Here is an 18,003-nt window from a genome sequence, read left to right on the forward strand (position 1 = left end):
TGCATTGGGAAGTTCCTAATGCACTGAATGAGAAAGAGTTGCTGTCCAACTTGCTATGTCATAATTAATAATTCTAGGAGTACCACTGAGTCATTCACCAAATGCAAAAGGACAAACTAATATGGGTGATCATTAACAAAAACCTAAGCTAATAGAAATAAGCTAGACATAGAAATAATCCCCTTTTCAATCTAATAGTGCTTCAAAACTGTGACGCAATCTGAGACTCTTACTGGGGAGGTGTTTCAAATCGAAAAATGTCGGGAACAGTGGAGGAGACAATTAAATACCACACGAAAATTTCATTTCCACTTTGTCAAATCACGGGTTTCCTGATTCTAGTTCCTTGAGGTAACCCTCTATATCCATTATAGAAAAGGCTAAAGTTAAAGTAATACATCATTAACAAGACAAGAAAGAATCATCTATATTCCTCTGGCAAACGGTAACCCGGCATGACTATTTTATCTGCAAACATTTTGCCCGTCTTTGGCATAACATGCCAGTGCATAGTCAAGTTAAATTCTTTACCACGCAAATTCCTTCCCTGAACACAAACGAAAAATGTCAAATATCAGGACCTGATGAAATCTAAAGCAATTCATACCAGTGGTCACATTCTCAGAGTTGTGTACCTGGTCGATGAAGCGATACTTGTTTGAAGTATGAATCCAAAACTTTGCATGCTCTTTAGAGGGAATGATACCATCCCATAGCGATATCTGCAAATGGCAAATCAAGAATGTATTCAAAAGTCAAAACAAATGCTATAACATACTATGGCAGAGAAGCAGCATATTAATAGGTGATGGGAGTGTTATCTTAGCGAGATGAATACTACTCTGGTTTCTTTACTCCCTCCTCAAAAGGAGCAGACAAACTTATTAGTGTTTTATATTTCAAATCGTACCTGATTTAAAGAATTCTTTGGAGTTTCATACTCGGCAGCTAAAAAGACAAAAACCTGCAAGCATATATGGAGAAGCAAAATAAGTGCCAGGGCAGCCTGAAGTTATAGCCTAACTGCTTAGAAAAATTGATCAAATATTATTATCCCAATCCAATACATTTTATGTTATATCAGGCAGTTACAACAATAACATGGAAATACATTTGGTTATGCACCATAGAAATGCAAAGATGGGAGCAAGAATAGAAATATATTTCAGAAAATTAAACAAGATATAACAGTGGGCAAGGCTTATTAAAAATTACGACATGCATTATTAAGGGAGGAACAGAGGAAGATCATGCAGATTTTGCCCATTGCATCCTGATGCACTAATTTGCAGTCTCCCACTTATCTTCCTACCTTCCGCATCCATACTTTTCAAGAACCAAAGGGAACGAGTAATGCAAATTCTATTCACAAACCTGTTTTGTGTTCCATGTGAAAAGAGATTGTAAATCTGCTGATATATTCATTGTCATGCTGACCTGCAAGAAAAGAAAGGTGTTCCACTTCAGATTAAACACCGGATAGAAATGTTGTATAAATATAAAAGAGAATGGCATCACAAGAAGGTTGTTTATGACACAATATGATATTAATATCAAAGTATCATATGCAGCTAAAATTTCAGAGCTGGTACAGAGAAGTAAACACATGCATACAATATGGTAAAAGATAGAACTTTGAGAAGGTGATACGTGCTTTAAATGTTCGTGATATGAAGAGTTCAAATATTATTTAGAAGTTATTAGTTTATATTTTTAGAATGTTCAATTTAATTTTGTTTATTTAGTTACTAAATTGGACTTTGTGTTTGTGGGTTTAGGGTTTTCTTTGTTTTAACCTAATAAGAGATTATAAGTCGTAATATTGAGTGATTAGAGATGTCAAAGCACTTTTTGGTTTCGTGATGAAACCATGATGTGGACAAGTGAGGTTGAGTGAATACCTCTCTTGTTGCATTGGGAAATTGGTAGAAGGTTGAGGAGTCCCTTCCATTCAATTCCCAATCTATGGCGTGGACAAGTTAGGTTGAGGAGTCATTTTCTTGTTGCGCCAAGAAATTGGGTAGAAAGTAGAGTGATTCTCTTTGTATTTAATTTCAATCTATCTCTTTTATTTCTGTTTCAATTTTAATGTATCTTTTTTATTCGGTTTGAATTCTTATCTTTTTGTTTATCTTTTTTTTACCTGAGCTCTGATACCAAATAATACAAAAAAAAGATAAACAAAATAACATGAATTAATATTGAATAAGAAACATACATTAAAATTGAAATAGAAAATAAAAGGGATAGATTGAAATTGGATACAAAGAGAATCACTCTGCTTTTTATCCAATTTCTTGATGCAATAAGAAAGGGACTCATCAACTTAATTTGTCCACATCATAGTTTGGGAATTAAATCGAAAGGACTCCTCAACCTTTTATCAAATTCCCGTGGAACAAAAAAGGAACTCACTCAACCTCACTTGTTCACACTATGGTTTCATCTACCAAAAACCTATAGTCTCTCAATACTACGACTACAATAGTTTATGAGGTATTTATAACCTCTTAATAAGTCAAAACAAAGAAAACCCTAAGCCCACAAACACAAATAACTAAATAAACAAAATTAAAATACATCAAATTAAATTGAACAGTTTAAAAATATAAACTAATAATTTCTAAATAATATTTGAACTCCGAACATTTGAAGCATGTATCAGAAGGCCTAACATGACAGGGCAACTAAATAGTTGCCTTCTTCCCCTTTCAACAGCAAAAAAAATCTAAACCTTGTTACATCTTTGAACTAGGTTGTGTTGGTTACAATTATTAGATGACACCATTGTGATGGTTTCAAGTCCAATTATTCCTGGCTTTATGCTTTGATTATTTCCAATTTTCAAATATATGAATATCTAAAAAGTAATTAAGCAATGACATAGGAAATGTTTCGGATAAAGGTCAAGACGTGTTGTTCATCAAATTTATCTATATTCTACAAAGCAATAGTTCAAAAACTCAAGTAATAAAATGATCCCAATTCAGCATAAACCTTCATTTCAGACAATAAGGCATTGGCTATATATTCACACTGCTAAGAACTAGAGATCTTATCAGACCTAATCACAGCCACATATGTTATCCATTTCAGTATCCCAAGTGTGGGCAAGTTTTATCAATTCAAACATTTGGCTCAATGGCAGAATGAAGTGCCAAAGCTACAAGAATTATTGCTGCTAAGCGTAGACTATAGCAACGAGTTGAAAACACCAGAATTGAATATAAAACAGTGATATTGATAAATTACTAGCAAAACCCTTTGGGAAATTAAACCCTAATCGTAGATCGGAACAAGAAATTAAACCTCATCGTTTCCGTTGGGCTGTTTCTGAAACCAGTTAATGTTCAAGACCTGGACATGGGCAGAGGGAGAGGGGGAGTTGAGGCTGTCGGAGAGGGAAGCCATAGCGCACACAAGGGCAAGAATGGTAATGGCGAACGTGAACAGAGCGTTCGCTCTGTAACCGAAGGAATGCATATTCGGACTAGAGGACCACGGAGCTTGAGGCGCGGTGAATCGTGGATGGCAGACCTCGAGGCGCGGTGAAACGCGGATGGTGGAACTCCGGGCGTGGTGAATGGCGAGCGGCGGAGCTCCAGGCGCAGTTAATTGTGGACGGTGGAGCAGGAGCTTGAGGCGCCGTGAATGGTGGACGCTGTCTTTTGCTGCTTTATGATCATTACAGATAAAATAATAAATAGTCATGAATTTGGTATTATTATTATTAGGGAAAAGGACAAATTAGTCCTTGAGGTTTTAAATCGTGGACAAATCGATCCCTTAAGATCTAAAAATACTAAAACGCTCCTTACTATTCAAAATGTGTGACGGATCGATCTTTTCGTGCAAAATGATGTGCCAGACGTAACGGAGAAGGGTGATCTGTCGCTTAGTTGGTGTGTGTTGGGCCTAGGTAGCAAGACGGGACCGTTGAGGAAGCTTGGTGTGTCCGTTAGGAAAAAGTCTTGGACAAATAGGTCCCTATAATTGAAAACGGCAACGTTTTGATGTTTGCCCTATTTGTTCAAATGGAACTCGTTCGCCATTACCGTTGTTCATTTCTGTGAGTGGTTGAGTGTGGGGATATTGTGCAAGCTTAAATGGTCAGTGAGGGAGCCTCCTCCAGCTCACGACGAGTTCGACTGCCGCCAACCGTGAAATGCGTGGAAGCTTCAGAGGAGAAGGACGAGATTGCTCCGATGTGTAAATGTCGTGTGTATGCCATATTGTACAAGTCGAGGACGACGACGAACCCCAATAGATTGTTCTTTGGGTGTCCATTCTTTAAGATATGTTGGTGATTTTATTTGGTCAGTTTGATTATAGGAGAGTTGATTAAGTTCTGTTTGTTTTGGAACGATGAACATGCAGCTGAAAAATCCCAGTCATTGCAAGTTCTTCTTATGGCTGGATGACCATCTTTCAACAGTAAGAGTCCTTGAAAAGTTTACTACGGAGGACGAGGTTAATGATCTGAAAGTGTATCTTGGGAAGAAGGTAGTGAAACAGAAGCTGATTGATTTGGAGAAGAAGGTGTTGTATCTAGAGAGGAAGAAGAATGTTAATCTGTATTTGGTTATTGTAGCAGTGGTTTGTGTAATTTTTGCTTATGTCATTGTCAATCTTGGCTGAAAAGTATGTAAAAAAAAATCTTGTAATTTAGTATGGGATGAGTTTCCATTTTGTTGTATGTTATTCGAACAAACAATGTTGTAAGGTAAATTATGATATGTTCAGCAAAGTCATTTCCCTAAGCAAGTGAGTGGCATAATTATTTAGAGACATCATTATATATGTAAAGTATAATTTAATCTCATGAAAGAGTTGTTAATATTGACAAAAGAAGTCAAGTACATGTCTACTGCCAAAGTAAGGCATAACTTAAGCCTGCCAGCTATAACTAATCACATTGTTTCCAAAAAGAGTTGCTTAGTAAAATAACAGTGTTTCTCAAAAAGGGGTTGAGGTCATGACTAAATTCTAAACATGTAGCATTAACTAGTTGGCTTGTTTAGTCCTGGAGTGGGGATGAACTTAAACAGCCGTTGAGTTGCTTTGCCTGCTGCTGCCAAAGTCTGTGGAGATGCTCCTGATGCAGTTGGTTGTTGTGAAGAGGGGAGATGATGCTTACTCTGGGCAGGTGGCACAGGCTGCGAGGGTTTATTTGTCACAGGCTTCCTCCTAACTGGTTGCTTAGGCCTAAATGTACCTCGTGCCGGGCGTGATGTAAAATGGGCTGGGGGCTTGAATGGTGCTTTTGGAGGCATTGATTGTGTCTCAATCGCTGCTACTGAGGAACCAGATTCTTGCTCATTCATCGGTGCAGCGTTTGCATTGGAATTACCCTGCATGAAGGTCGAAACAAGTGTGAAATGCAATGAAACCAGCAAGCACCAACAATGAAATGTCACCAAAATTGTTACCTCATTAGCAACTGACTGATTAGCAGAATTTTGTTCAACATGAGGAGGGTTCGTAGCAGTAGGGGGACTCTCTTCCACAATCTGAGATGAGGCATTGTGTAAAATGTATCCAGTTAGTTTAAACAGTCCTAGTAAAGCACATTATATCATAAGACATTTAAAACCTTGAAGTCTAAAAAAATAGACAAATAGATCCCTAACTAAAACTAAAATAGACAATTAAATCCCTGAATTTATTTTCGGGGGGACAATTACATCCCTAGGCAAGTAAGTATTACCTCTTCTTCGGGGGCTGACTGTGACAAAGGTAGAACCACAAGTGATTGAGAGTCCTTGGCCTTTGTTCTTGGTTTTTTCGTCTTTGGCTTCCAGTTTGGGTTGGATGGGGCTCCTTTGCACGTCTTGTAGTTGTGTCTCCTCTCACCGCACTTGCTACATGTGACATAGAAACTCCTCTTCAATTTGTCCCCATCAATAACAGCCTCAGGTGGGTCTTTCTGTTTGTTATGTACCTTGGGACGTCCAATTGGCCTTTTTAACACAGGTGGAGCAGGCTTAGTAAACTCAGATCTTGTCCAGTATTCCTCACTCGTTACCGGCTGGATGAAGTGCTCGTATGTCTTTCTAATGGATTCCATACATAGCCATGGATGAACATAATCGTCGGGATTATCATGCCGTTTTCTTATTGCTGCTATAGCATGAATGCACGGCATCCCTTCACAGCAGGACAGCGGTTTCACAACAACAAAATGGCATAAACATGACTAAAAGTTGAATGAACTAATATAAATTCACAGCATGGCTAACAGGTTCACAGCATAGTTAATAGCAACACAATCACAGCATAGTTAATATCAACACAATCACAGCATGTTAATTAGATTCACACCAAGCATGTCCAAATTCACAGCATGGTTAACATCATCTATGAGTAAAATTGAAATTCACATCAACTATGAATTCACAGCAGGCTTAAATTAAAAAAATACACAGCATGGTTAGATTGAAATTCAGGAACATGACTAACCTGTGAGTTGCCATTTGTTACACGAGCAGCTGTGTTTGATCAGATCCACATCAACTTTGGATCCCTTGTGAGTGACTTCAAACCGTTTGTGCTCATTATCACCAATCCAATTCGCTGTCCATTTGTTGCTTGGTTTGATAAGCCTCTGTAGCCTTTTCTCTTGCACTGGTGCCAGTTTTCCCTCATGAGTCCCCAGAAGTTTCTTGTGTTGAACCATTCGCCGCATCACGTAGCACCGTAACTCCTCGCACATTGTAAGTATGGGCTTGCTTCTGTACTTCACCACCTTTGCGTTAAACGACTCGCACATGTTGTTTGTTAGGTTGTCAACCTTGGGACCATGGCTAAAGTATGCTCTAACCCAGGTAGCAGGTTCAAATTTCATGAGATAGGCCCAAGCATCCATGTTCACTACTTTCAGTCTTTCCATGGTTGTCTTGAACTCTGAGATGGTTGTGCATCTAGCACATTCCCACACAATTTCTCTTATATACAGATCATTGAATCGGTTTATGAAATTTTTTCACATATGCATGACGCAGTTTCTAACATGTGCACCAGACATTACCTCCTTCAGTGCAGGTAGCAGTCCCTAACAACAATGAAGGCATGAAGCCATGTTTACAACAATATATAATACAGTAAATGACTAAGACAACAAACACGAAATGACAAAAAAGAAACTAACCTTCTGTTGATCCGACATAAAATTCCAACCGTGGTTGCCTACATCACCAATGTCCTCCTGTAAGCATGTTAGGAACCACTTCCAAGATTCTTTGTTCTCGGATCTTGCAACTGCGTATGCAACCACGTAAAACTGGTTGTTGGCATCCTGTGCAATGGCAGAAAGTAGTTGTCCCCCATGGTATGTTTTAAGAAATGCTCCATCTAGGTGGATCAATGGTCTACAGCCACTCTTGAATCCCTGCTTGCAGGCCTCAAAACAAACATATAACTTGTCAAACATAGGGGCAGCTTGAGGCTGAGGGATCAGGTCTAACAATGCAGAAGACCCAGGGTTACTTCTATGTATCTCTAATAAGTAATCTCTCAATTTACCATACTGTTGCCTTTTGTTACCCATCATCCTCTCCCTTGCCTCCTTCACAGCTCTATACACCATCTTTGGGTGTACAGTAAGGTCAAAGTCCTCTCTTAGAAAATCAATGGCTTCATGGGTTGTCATATGCAGGTGCGTTGCCATCCTCTTCTCCACATTTTTACTGATCCAGTGTTGATCAGCAGCATTGCTTCCAAGGTCTCTTGCACAAGTGTGCTCGTTTCTATATGTCTTCACTTGGAAGCATTGTAGTTGCCGATTGTAAGACAAGTGGGCAATCCAACCACACTCTTCGTCCTTGCATCCAACCCTCACTCTTTCCCTATCATTCTTTATCCACACCAACTCTCGGCCTTCAGCAATAAAGGTGTCCTTTACCACCTCTTTGAACCTCTCAATTGTTGCAAACCTTGTTTCAAGCTCAAATCTTCCCTCTCCGAAACTATATTGGTCATTGAACTCAGGCCAATGATGTTTGTTTCCCTCATCATCAGAAGAGACAGGTGTATGCAGCTCCTCAGATTCATACTCCCATACAATATCATCACCATCCGTGTCTACATCACTCACGTAGTCTACTAGTGCTGGCCTTGGTCCTCTGGCCCTATTGGGCTCCGTTGCAGGCCTAGATATATTGGGCTCCCTTGCAGGCCTACATCCACTGGGTTGTCCACCAGGCCCACCTGCCTCGGGCTCATGGACAGGCCCTTTTCTTTCTTGCAGCAGACCTTGTTCTTTGAGACACACGTCGCGCTTGCTTCCTGGGTTGCTTACTTGGCTGAGGGGTTCTCTTAGAGGAATGAGGCACTTGTTTCCTGTTTCCTCTGCCAGACACAGACCCACTGACAACATCTTCCCACTATCACTGTTACTTTCATTACCGAGAGGTGGAGGTGCATACGGCTGATCCTCTGCGCTCTCGTAACTATCGTGCTCCGTCGACGACTCACCCAATTCATCCACCTCGAGACCATCATCTTCCTCTGCCTCAACGTTTTCCTTTCCAGCACAGTCTACAGGTTCTGGGTCATCAATAGGATGATCAAAGAATATATAGAACTCATCAGTATCTTTGTTTGTCATCTTTGCTTGCCGCATCTGGTTGATGCCTGCATCTCCCCTCAGAACATGCAACCCTGACTCTATATCCTTGCTCTTTGGATCATACCAGTATGCCTCCTTGTATGATTGATATCCCAATCCTTTGAACAGTGTTATCAAATCACCAAAATTTACAAAATCAAGGTCCATGGGGGGGGGGGGGAACCTCTCAACCTTACCATCGAGATAAACTAACTCACCATTCGGAGCTCGTTGAAAGTAGCCCCCGTGATGAAAAACAGGAATCACGAAAATATCTACCATCTGAATCATTGTTTGACTCAACGATTACCACTAAGCATTAGCAAATAAACAACTACCTTAACCATAAACCACACACAACTCATCTTCCATGCCCCTCCCAACACTACATTACACCTAAACCCCAACCCACGACATGCACAACAGATAACGTTCGAAAGTAACAGTCACATTCAGTTTCGCATTAAGGGTACTTACCACTACCGATGACACCCGCAACTCCACCAACGAAGCTTCACTAGCGCAACCTTACACGAACACCACGACGGGAAGAAGATCAATCGTTTTTTTTTAGGGAAAAGATCATACATATGTGTGCTAGGGCTTCTTCGGAATTGTGTGTCATTGATATGGGCTTCTTTGAAATTGTGACTACAGCCAACGTTCTCAAAACGTTGCCGTTTTCAATCATAGGGACCTATTTGTCCAAGACTTTTTCCCAATGGACACACCAAGCTTCCTCAACGGTCCCGTCTTGCCACCTAGGCCCAACACACGCCAACTAAGCGACAGATCACCCCTCTCCGTTACGTCTGGCACATCATTTTGCACGGAAGGATCGATCCGTCACACGATTTGAATAGTAAGAGGCGTTTTAGTATTTTTAGATCTTAAGGGATCGATTTGTCCACGATTTAAAACCTCAGGGACTAATTTGTCCTTTATTATTATTATTATTATTATTATTATTATTATTATTATTATTATTATTATTATTATTATTATTATTATTATTATTATTATTATTATTATTATTATTATTATTATTATTATTATTACAGGTAAAATAATAAATAGTCAAATTCGTTCTGAAACATCATTGGTGTTTTAAATTAATCCAAAAAAATTTTTAATTAGATTCATTCTTCAAATATTTTAAATTAATCGCGTTAATTTTTCTGTCATTTTTTTTATTGACGATATCAAAATTTGTTAATATGATACGTTAAGTGATACTACAACATATACATTGGAGTCTTAATTGACTATTAGTATGATAAATTTATGAAATTATCTCAAATCAAAACTTAATTGGGGAGAAAACTTGAGGTATTAGAATCTTTTTATTTGAGGTTGATTTGATATAACTTAATTAAATGTATTGATGCATGTACAGTTAATTTTGTACCTCTAAAACTTGTACTTGTTCTCCATATTATCAACCTGTTTTTGTACTGTTGTTTTGTAAGACATTTCATTAATTATTTAATTTTAACCTTATGGTGAGACTATATTAAAGTTAAATGAAACATTTTTGGATTCAAATAAGATAGTTTAAACCTTAAGGACCAAAATAGAATTACGGTCAAACGTAAGAAACCAATTTAATACTTTACCCTAACCAATTTAATACTTTACCCTTTTTTCTTTCTCATCCTCCGTCATTATCATTATCATTTGAATGTGTTGTCTTTTTATGTTATGTTAGCATTTTTTATATAAGTAACTGTTACTGTTATTTATATATGGAGATTAATTAATGACTCATTTTTAATATAATTAATATTTTTATACCAAAAGTGCATATAAATTATATAAATTACTATTTGGCAATGCACAATTCACAGATAACTTCTTCGTAATGCACACGTTGGATTGCAATTCCTCATGCCTACCTCACTTTTTGGCAATGGGCATCTGTGGTTGGGTTCATAATGCAGCTTGCAGGAACCTCTTTAGATTTTGGATATTCCGGAGACAAATGCTAACATGGTTGGATCCCTCGAATTAATTAAGGTAGTGTTTGGTTGATGTCCATGTCTCATTGAAACATGGACACGGTGACACATGTCTGCTGTTTGGTTTGGTGAGACACAGAATTTTGATGGACACGGGAGGACACGGATGGACACGGAGACACTAAATTTGTGTACCTCCAATTTGATGAGACACTGAGACACAACTTGTGAGACACTAATTTTTTACTCTTTTACCCTTATTCAATTTTTTAATTTTCAAAATTTGTCCTCTTATCTCTTCAAATATTTCTTTTTTTTACTTCCTCTTTTAGATTTTACAACCAAATTTGTTCTCCCATTTTTTTCAAAAAAAAATTATACATTTAATTTTTTATTTATTTAAATTTTAATTAATCTTTGATAAATTTTAGGCTTTGGTTTTCTATTTTTTTTTCAAAAAAACTGTATATTTAATATTTGAATGATAATTTAAGATGATATTAGAAGAAAAAAAATATGAAAAGAAATAAAAATTTAATAATAATGATATGTAGCATTTGAGGTGATAAGTGTTCAGTGATGTTGATAAAATTGTGGTTAAATGAAGGGTAATTTAGTCTTTTTCAAATATTTGTGTCTTGTTCATTATTTTTACCAAACACAATACATAGACACAAATATTTTATGTCTATGTCTTTAATGTCTGTATCTTTGTGTCTATGTCTCATCCTATACATCAACCAAACGGAGCCTAATTGCATGAAAGTTGAAACTAGTATGCAATTTACTCTTGAACACACCACATGTATCATATTAAAATGTATGATAACAATGCTTAATCATGCAGTTCATAACACTTTAAAAATAACATTAAAAACACCACTACTTCTGGAGACAGTAAATAGAAATCACATGTCCCCAGTAGAATATTAGCAATGAAAAGTGAAACTAATACATGGCTTTTGTAAACAAAGAAAAAAAATGCCTTTCCTATCTATCCTTGAGTTCTTGCTCAAATTGAAGCAACTTTTCTCGAACAGGCTCTAAAAATAGCTTCTTCAAGTCGTTGCATATCTCTGTCTTATCTTGAGGCAACATATCCTTATCTTCATTTAGTTTCACTTGCATCTGCACAAAAATCATTTGCCGCAAAAAGAAACAAGCATCAAAGTCTATCACTGGCGGTAGTTTTAGTTGGGGTCAATTAGAGTTTTGGTGATATTATATGTGAATCCCCTTGATTTTTCATTCTACATTGACTTTGCTACTGACATGTTTAAAGGAATGTGACTAGTACCATACAATAATTCAAAGAGGAAGAAGAACAAGATGCTTTCCATAGAAATTGAAAGTCTCAACCACCTAAATGCTTAGATAAGTAATCGGAAAGATTATAATGATAGCCAGCGACATTACATTACATTTGTTGCGACTTGTGAGACAACACGGCCCCTACATGAAATCCACCTTAAACTGTTAATGGAACTTGCTGACATGTCAATGATGTCATTGTGATGACATGGCCGTTAAGTGCCAGCTAGACAAATTCTATTAACAATTCACAATGGACTTCATGGAAGGGACACATAATGCGGGTTAGGGGCCGTTTTTTTTTTTTTTTTTTCTTAGTGGATGTGTTGTCCTTCAAAGAAATAGAGGGGGACCGAATTAAGACTTCTTGGTAAGATTACAGGTTAATATTGGTAAAAAAAGAAGCTTGAGGAGTTAAAAAATCAAAATAATGTGTTCTTAAGGATCAGTCAATGATAATTTACACCCGGAATCTGTCCTTGCAGAATTTGGGTTCAAGGTGTGGATGGATAATAGGTTTTTGACAGGTTAGATAAATTGATAATGATATTAACCACAGTAGTCAGTTCAGCACAATGCATAGCCTAAATCTAGAAAGAAGAGAATATGAGCTGAGAAGAAATAATTAAAATAACATAAAACTCATTGCAGGCAGCAAAATCCAACACTTTCAATTTGCCCATCATACTCAATGCTCAAGGTAGAGCAACTGTTTAAGTTTAACCATTCCAGCAAGGTCGTGCATTGATTGTTGCAAATATATAAAAAACAAAAATTACACTTCATCAGTTCATCCTTCAAGGTGGGGGTCAGCCATATAGATCATATGATGATGAAACTACAATAGGCTCTATGGAAAAACAGAATTTGCCATGTAGGTTCATTTAGAGCAAGCTCATTTTATCATCTTCCTCTACTCGCATTTGGACAATCTTGTGAAAGAAGAATTCAAAAGTGACATAGGAATGCTAAATAAGGAAAACAGAGAATATAGAAAATGAGAGAGCACTTCCTTATGAAGAGAAATGTAGACAGAAAAGTAGAAATGGAAGAGCATTACAAATAGACACACACCGTCAGAAATAATTCTGGTTTGGGATCCCACACTATTCAATCTAGTCCCAGGAAGACAGAACTAGTTGGCAAAGTTTTAAGGCATGCAAAAACAATTAGGCATGTCATGTATTGGGAAATTCCTAATGCACCTCATGAGAAAGGGTTGCTGTCCAACTTGCTATGTCATAATGAATAACTAATTCTAGGAAGACCATCAAGTCAGTGACCAAATGCAAAAGGACAAATTACAATATAAATGATGGATACAAAAAACAAATCTAAAAGCTACACATAGAAGTAAGCCCTTTTTCAATTTATCAGTGCTTCAAAAGTGTTCAAATAAATATTAACATAACAAGTACCTGCAAGTCATCCAACTCGCCAAACGAGAATTCTGGGACATCTATATGGCCTCCAACCGACTTCTTCTCTCCTCTCAAATTCAATTCCCCTGTTTCAATTTTGCAAATCAGTATGCGATTCAAAAAAGGCAAGTAGTTGAAATGCACACTAAAAATTAACAGTTAGATTGAAGTCCTGAACCAAAAATGATTGATAGTGACTTACCTTTGACCTTTAAAGTCAACTCATATGTGTAACCAACTCGTTTTTTATTCCGAACTATCACCAAGAATGCCTAAGAACAATCACAAAGAACTAAATCAACAGATAGACCAAAAACTTGCATACAGCATATAACTTCAGTAGAAAAAAGAGGCTAAGAGCACAAATCAAGGAATAGACCAAAAACTGGCAAAAATGTTCTTAACAAGAGAAATTTTCATTTTGTCAAAATCTCATTCACAGACTCCACAGTTTAAATCACCCACAACCACTGCATTCATTCTTGTGTATTGTCTTTTGAGTAACAGGCAATCCACTTTGGAAAGACTATTGGGTATCTTCACCAATAAATGTATTGGACATAAAGAATTAAGTTCCCTATTGTTTCAAACTTCCAACCTAACAGAACAAATAATCCAGATTCTCTAGGCTCCATCACCCAAGCACATCATTAACATCATAAAAAACAAATAATAGGTGAATGTGAATATAAGCCTACTTCCAATGTTATGACAATAAAAAGAAAAACCATAGTAACAAATCCAAGACATGGAAACTCCAGGGAGCCAGTTTGGTACCCTTGCAAGACTTGGGGGGATGAAAAATGAAAACTTGAAGTAGGATTTAGTTTTTCATAAACTTCTTGGTCCAAAACTTGTCACCCACTTTAAGGTGGGCATCAACTGAGCCAAAGTTGAACATGCATATGTCAGTATGAATAGAATACAACACCATAGAATAGAAGTAAATTACATAATAACACACTTACATCCCCAATACATTTGGTAACTTCTTCTACTTTTGCTGTGCCAGAGGATAACTTAATGGAGCCCACTGAAACAAGCAACTCCTGCAACCAAAACATAAAAAATAACACAACTTCAAATTAAGAATGAGTAAATAAATAACCCAAAATATGAGATTCCTTAGGTACCCTTAGATAGTGATTACTAGTTAGGTTACTATCCTTAGCTAATGAGCAATAACATTTAACATACTACACTCACTAACTTCATTTTTTTCTTTTTTTAAAAGGTGGGACATATCACTAAATATTAACAAGATCTATTAAGAAATACCAGTACCCTGGAAAATTTAAAACATCCCCAATATACATACCTTAATTCTTGGAGTTGCCCAATTGTTGAGGCTTTTCTCTTCCCAAGTTCCAGCCTTTATTCAAAAATAAAAGAGTACACATTCAGATTTAATTGACCAATAAGAAACAAATTTGAGAAAATCAGAGAACAAAAAAACGAAGAGGAGAAGAGATGTGAAATTACGCGATTCCAAGCAGAACCAAGGGTTGCAGAATTAGGTTGAGATTGGGGATCTTGAGGAGAAAGCTTGTGAGGAACAGGCAAAGGAGCAGCGTCTTCGGTAATCTTGCGAACCCAATAAGTGTAAGAAGCTCCCTTTTGTTCTTCCTTCTCCGAAGAAGAAGACACCACAGCCTCCGTCATTTCGCTCCCAAAAAAAAAAAAAACGAAACGCGAGAATGGAGAGCGAAACGGGAACGAAACGAAACGGAAGAAAAGTTGAGCTGAAATGAAGAATAGAGAAGAAGACCGAGAAGTGTGGAAGGAGACAAATGGCCGTCAAACTTGAACTATACAAAATGGGAAACACGCGAAAACATGTTTTTTATATATTTTTTATTATTTTAATTTTAATTATTTAATTAAATTGGTAGTTTGATGTTCGGGAAGTTTCCACAAGGTCGGAGAAGGAGCAGGATTCACCGAATTACCGTGCAGCTTCTTATGTTATTGTTTGGGTTTAGCCGTTTAGGGTTCGTCAAAATTTAACTAACTAGTAACTACAACTGTAATAACCGTGTCATGCACATGCACGTGACTATTTTGTAATGAACATTTTTTTTTTTACCGAATATATAGAGACTCGAACCCGCAATTTCTTAATTGAATATGGAGAGACTATGTCATTTGAACTATTACTTCTTGGCTATTTTGTAATGAACATTGTTATCGAGTTATTGATATATATTATGGAATAAAAAACACATATATATCTAATTAATTAATTGAATAGAAAAAAATAAAAACCGTTTATTAATTTAAAAGACAATCACTAATATCGCTATTTTTTGTTTTTCACGGTATCCTCTAATCTAACACAAAAATTAATTTGTCATGGATCTGAGTTTTATTTAAGAGTTTGTCAATAGCCAATAAATTACTACATGCACAAAACAGGATTCGAATTCTTGATATTTATATGAGCATATTAATAAACTAACGACTAAACGGCTAAACCAATCCAAGTTGGTTAGCATTAATATCACTATAGTTATAATGCTATCATTACTAATGTAGAAAACAAAAACTTTATCATATTCATCAATTTTTTTTCTTATCAACGTTAAATCTGTCTTTGTTGTGTTCTATGTTCAGTGTAATAACAAGTTGCACAGTTTTGGTGCATATATTATTCAAAAGGTAGAAATTTACTTATAGTTATTTTTATGTAAAGTTGACAGTAAAAATCGTTAAATAATTTAATAAATTTGACTAAATTTTTATCTAATATTTGTTAACTATCAATTTCACATGAAAATAATTACAATAAGTAAGTCTCCACCTATTCTTAATTAACGTAAAAACCAAAAGTCTTATAAGTAAAAACATAAAAGTGATTAACATATGAAGTCGGTGTTGCAAGTGAAATTTGGCTATTAAATTATATGTTAAAAATTTAAAATTAAATTATGTTTTTCACGTTTCTTTAACAAAATTAAATTCTATAAATCCAGTGGTTGACAATCAATCTATCTATCTATCTATCTATCTATGTACTACAAACAAAGTGGAAAAATGCAAGAAAAAAATAGAAGTAGATCCTATCTAATGAAAAAAATAAAAATAGATGGTGTCCAGTGCTTAATTTCATCTTTTATTGTTCTCTTTTTTTTATTTATTTTTGATCCCACTTATAAAATTAAAGATGAAAAATTACACTTTATATTTTCAAGTGTTAAAAAAAAGAATAAATGATCATTTGTATCCATGATAGATGAAAACACTAACATTTAGACCTATGATAGCCTGAAACTAAAGTTATATCTATGATAGATGCCCTTCGTGTGACAAAAGTGCCCTGACTTAGATCTGAACTTGGTTTGTAGGAATCCGATCCTAAGTGGCACTTCCTCCCTTATCTTCAACCCTCCTCTCTCTCACTCCCACTCTCTCTCTCTCTCCACTCCCCAGTACCCAAGAAGAAGAAAGGCCAGACCTTTTCCCTTGCTGAGTTCACTGCCGCCAAAACCGACTACTAAAATCCCATCGTGCTCCCCACCGTTCCGTGCCAGCGCATTGCCGAGGAGCTCGACCGTGACAGCAACCGTCTTGGCGGCGGCTTCAGGAACTACGGCGGTGACCGCGCCAACAGAAGCTCCGATGGTGGTGATGATTCCTCCAATTCGAGGTGGGGTTCCTCTAGGGTTTCTGACGAGCCGAGGCGGAACGGTGGGTTTAGGAATTCTAGCGGCGGCGCAAATTCTGATAATTGGAACAAGAAAAAGGTTGAATTTAACAGTAGATCAGCAAATCCCAGACCCAAAATCAAAATCCATATCACCAAAATAATCAAACCCCCCAACAATACCTTACACCCTCTCTCCCCAACTCAAACCTTAACCAACAAATACCACAGCTGCAACCACCACCAGTGTTGGAGGAAGAGTTTGTGAAAGAGGTCATATCAGAAACACCCATTGCCAAACGAAATCAAGTTCTAATTTTGAAGCCAGAATCGGACACCCTTCTGCCTCCTCTTCAAAACCCTGATGACAAAATCGAATCAAAGAACCCACATCCCATTCCAAACCCCATTATCATCAACAAAAAAGAAGGTGAAGTCTCAGAGGTAGTGTCTCAGCTTTCAGAAGAACTATGCAGCATCAGCGGAAGCTTCTCCACCGCTACCACAGTTACGGAGAAGAGAGAAGTAACTAGCAAAAGAAGCATCAGGGAGGGAACAACAACAACAACAGATCCCCGTCGAGGAAGCGCCGTCACGCCTGTGACGGCAATGTCGCCTCCGAGAGGGAGCGGAGTGTTTAGGAAGAAGGGGTCAGAGTGGATATTGGAGAGTGAAGAGAGAGAGAGTGTGTGTGTGAGAGTGAAAGAGAGAGAGGTTAAAGATAAGGGAGGGAGTGTCACCTAGGATCGGATTCCCACGAACCAAGCTCAGATCCAAGTCAGGACATTTTTGTCACACGAAAGGCATCTATTATGGGTATAACTTTAGTTTCAAGATATCATAGGTACAAATATCAGCGTTTTCATCTATCATAGGTACAAATGATCATTTATTCGTTAAAAAAAATAGGGAGGATCCATTTCTGAAAAAAACAGATGCTCTCTTAACCGTAGTAAGGATGACTAAAGCTTCATCGATCTTGTAGACTATTTGATTCTGAATAGTTCTTTGCTTGCATAATATTTTGATTAATCTTTGCTCAACACCATCATCGTTTTTCCCAAT

At 37.0% G+C, this 18,003-nt stretch overlaps 2 protein-coding genes and 1 pseudogene across 2 annotated transcripts; 1 reads left to right on the forward strand and 2 right to left on the reverse strand.

Moving 5' to 3' along the window:
- Positions 1-287: 287 nt before the first annotated feature.
- Positions 288-3,711, reverse strand: LOC107644517 (signal peptidase complex subunit 3B). Its single transcript, XM_016348385.3, has 5 exons — positions 3,310-3,711; positions 1,375-1,437; positions 911-964; positions 636-722; positions 288-547 (listed from the first exon to the last, which is right to left on the reverse strand). The coding sequence occupies exons 1-5, from the start codon at positions 3,709-3,711 to the stop codon at positions 422-424; spliced, it is 732 nt and encodes a 243-aa protein (XP_016203871.2). The 3' UTR covers positions 288-421.
- A 7,635-nt stretch (positions 3,712-11,346) lies between these two features.
- Positions 11,347-15,113, reverse strand: LOC107641348 (chaperone binding / ATPase activator). Its single transcript, XM_016344843.3, has 6 exons — positions 14,778-15,113; positions 14,614-14,667; positions 14,264-14,344; positions 13,498-13,567; positions 13,293-13,381; positions 11,347-11,691 (listed from the first exon to the last, which is right to left on the reverse strand). The coding sequence occupies exons 1-6, from the start codon at positions 14,955-14,957 to the stop codon at positions 11,554-11,556; spliced, it is 612 nt and encodes a 203-aa protein (XP_016200329.1). The 5' UTR covers positions 14,958-15,113; the 3' UTR covers positions 11,347-11,553.
- A 1,800-nt stretch (positions 15,114-16,913) lies between these two features.
- LOC148566239 (uncharacterized) lies at positions 16,914-17,579 on the forward strand (annotated as a pseudogene).
- Positions 17,580-18,003: the final 424 nt, after the last annotated feature.

This window comes from Arachis ipaensis, chromosome B5 (genome assembly GCF_059453495.1).
Source record: "Arachis ipaensis isolate K30076 ecotype BB chromosome B5, ASM5945349v1, whole genome shotgun sequence".
NCBI lineage: Eukaryota > Viridiplantae > Streptophyta > Magnoliopsida > Fabales > Fabaceae > Arachis > Arachis ipaensis.

Bases quoted from the DNA above. Each gene is read 5' to 3' on its own strand.
- LOC107644517 (XM_016348385.3), bottom strand. From the start codon at position 3,711: ATGACTATTTATTATTTTATCTGTAATGATCATAAAGCAGCAAAAGAC. The intron at 1,438-3,309 runs GTTTAATTTCTT...CTTTTCTTGCAG, and splicing joins AGCCCAACGGAAACGATGAG to GTCAGCATGACAATGAATAT. The intron at 965-1,374 runs GTTTGTGAATAG...ATATGCTTGCAG, and splicing joins TCACATGGAACACAAAACAG to GTTTTTGTCTTTTTAGCTGC.
- LOC107641348 (XM_016344843.3), bottom strand. From the start codon at position 14,957: ATGACGGAGGCTGTGGTGTCTTCTTCTTCGGAGAAGGAAGAACAAAAG. The intron at 14,668-14,777 runs GTAATTTCACAT...TTTTGAATAAAG, and splicing joins TTGGTTCTGCTTGGAATCGC to GCTGGAACTTGGGAAGAGAA. The intron at 13,382-13,497 runs GTAAGTCACTAT...AAATTGAAACAG, and splicing joins GTTGACTTTAAAGGTCAAAG to GGGAATTGAATTTGAGAGGA.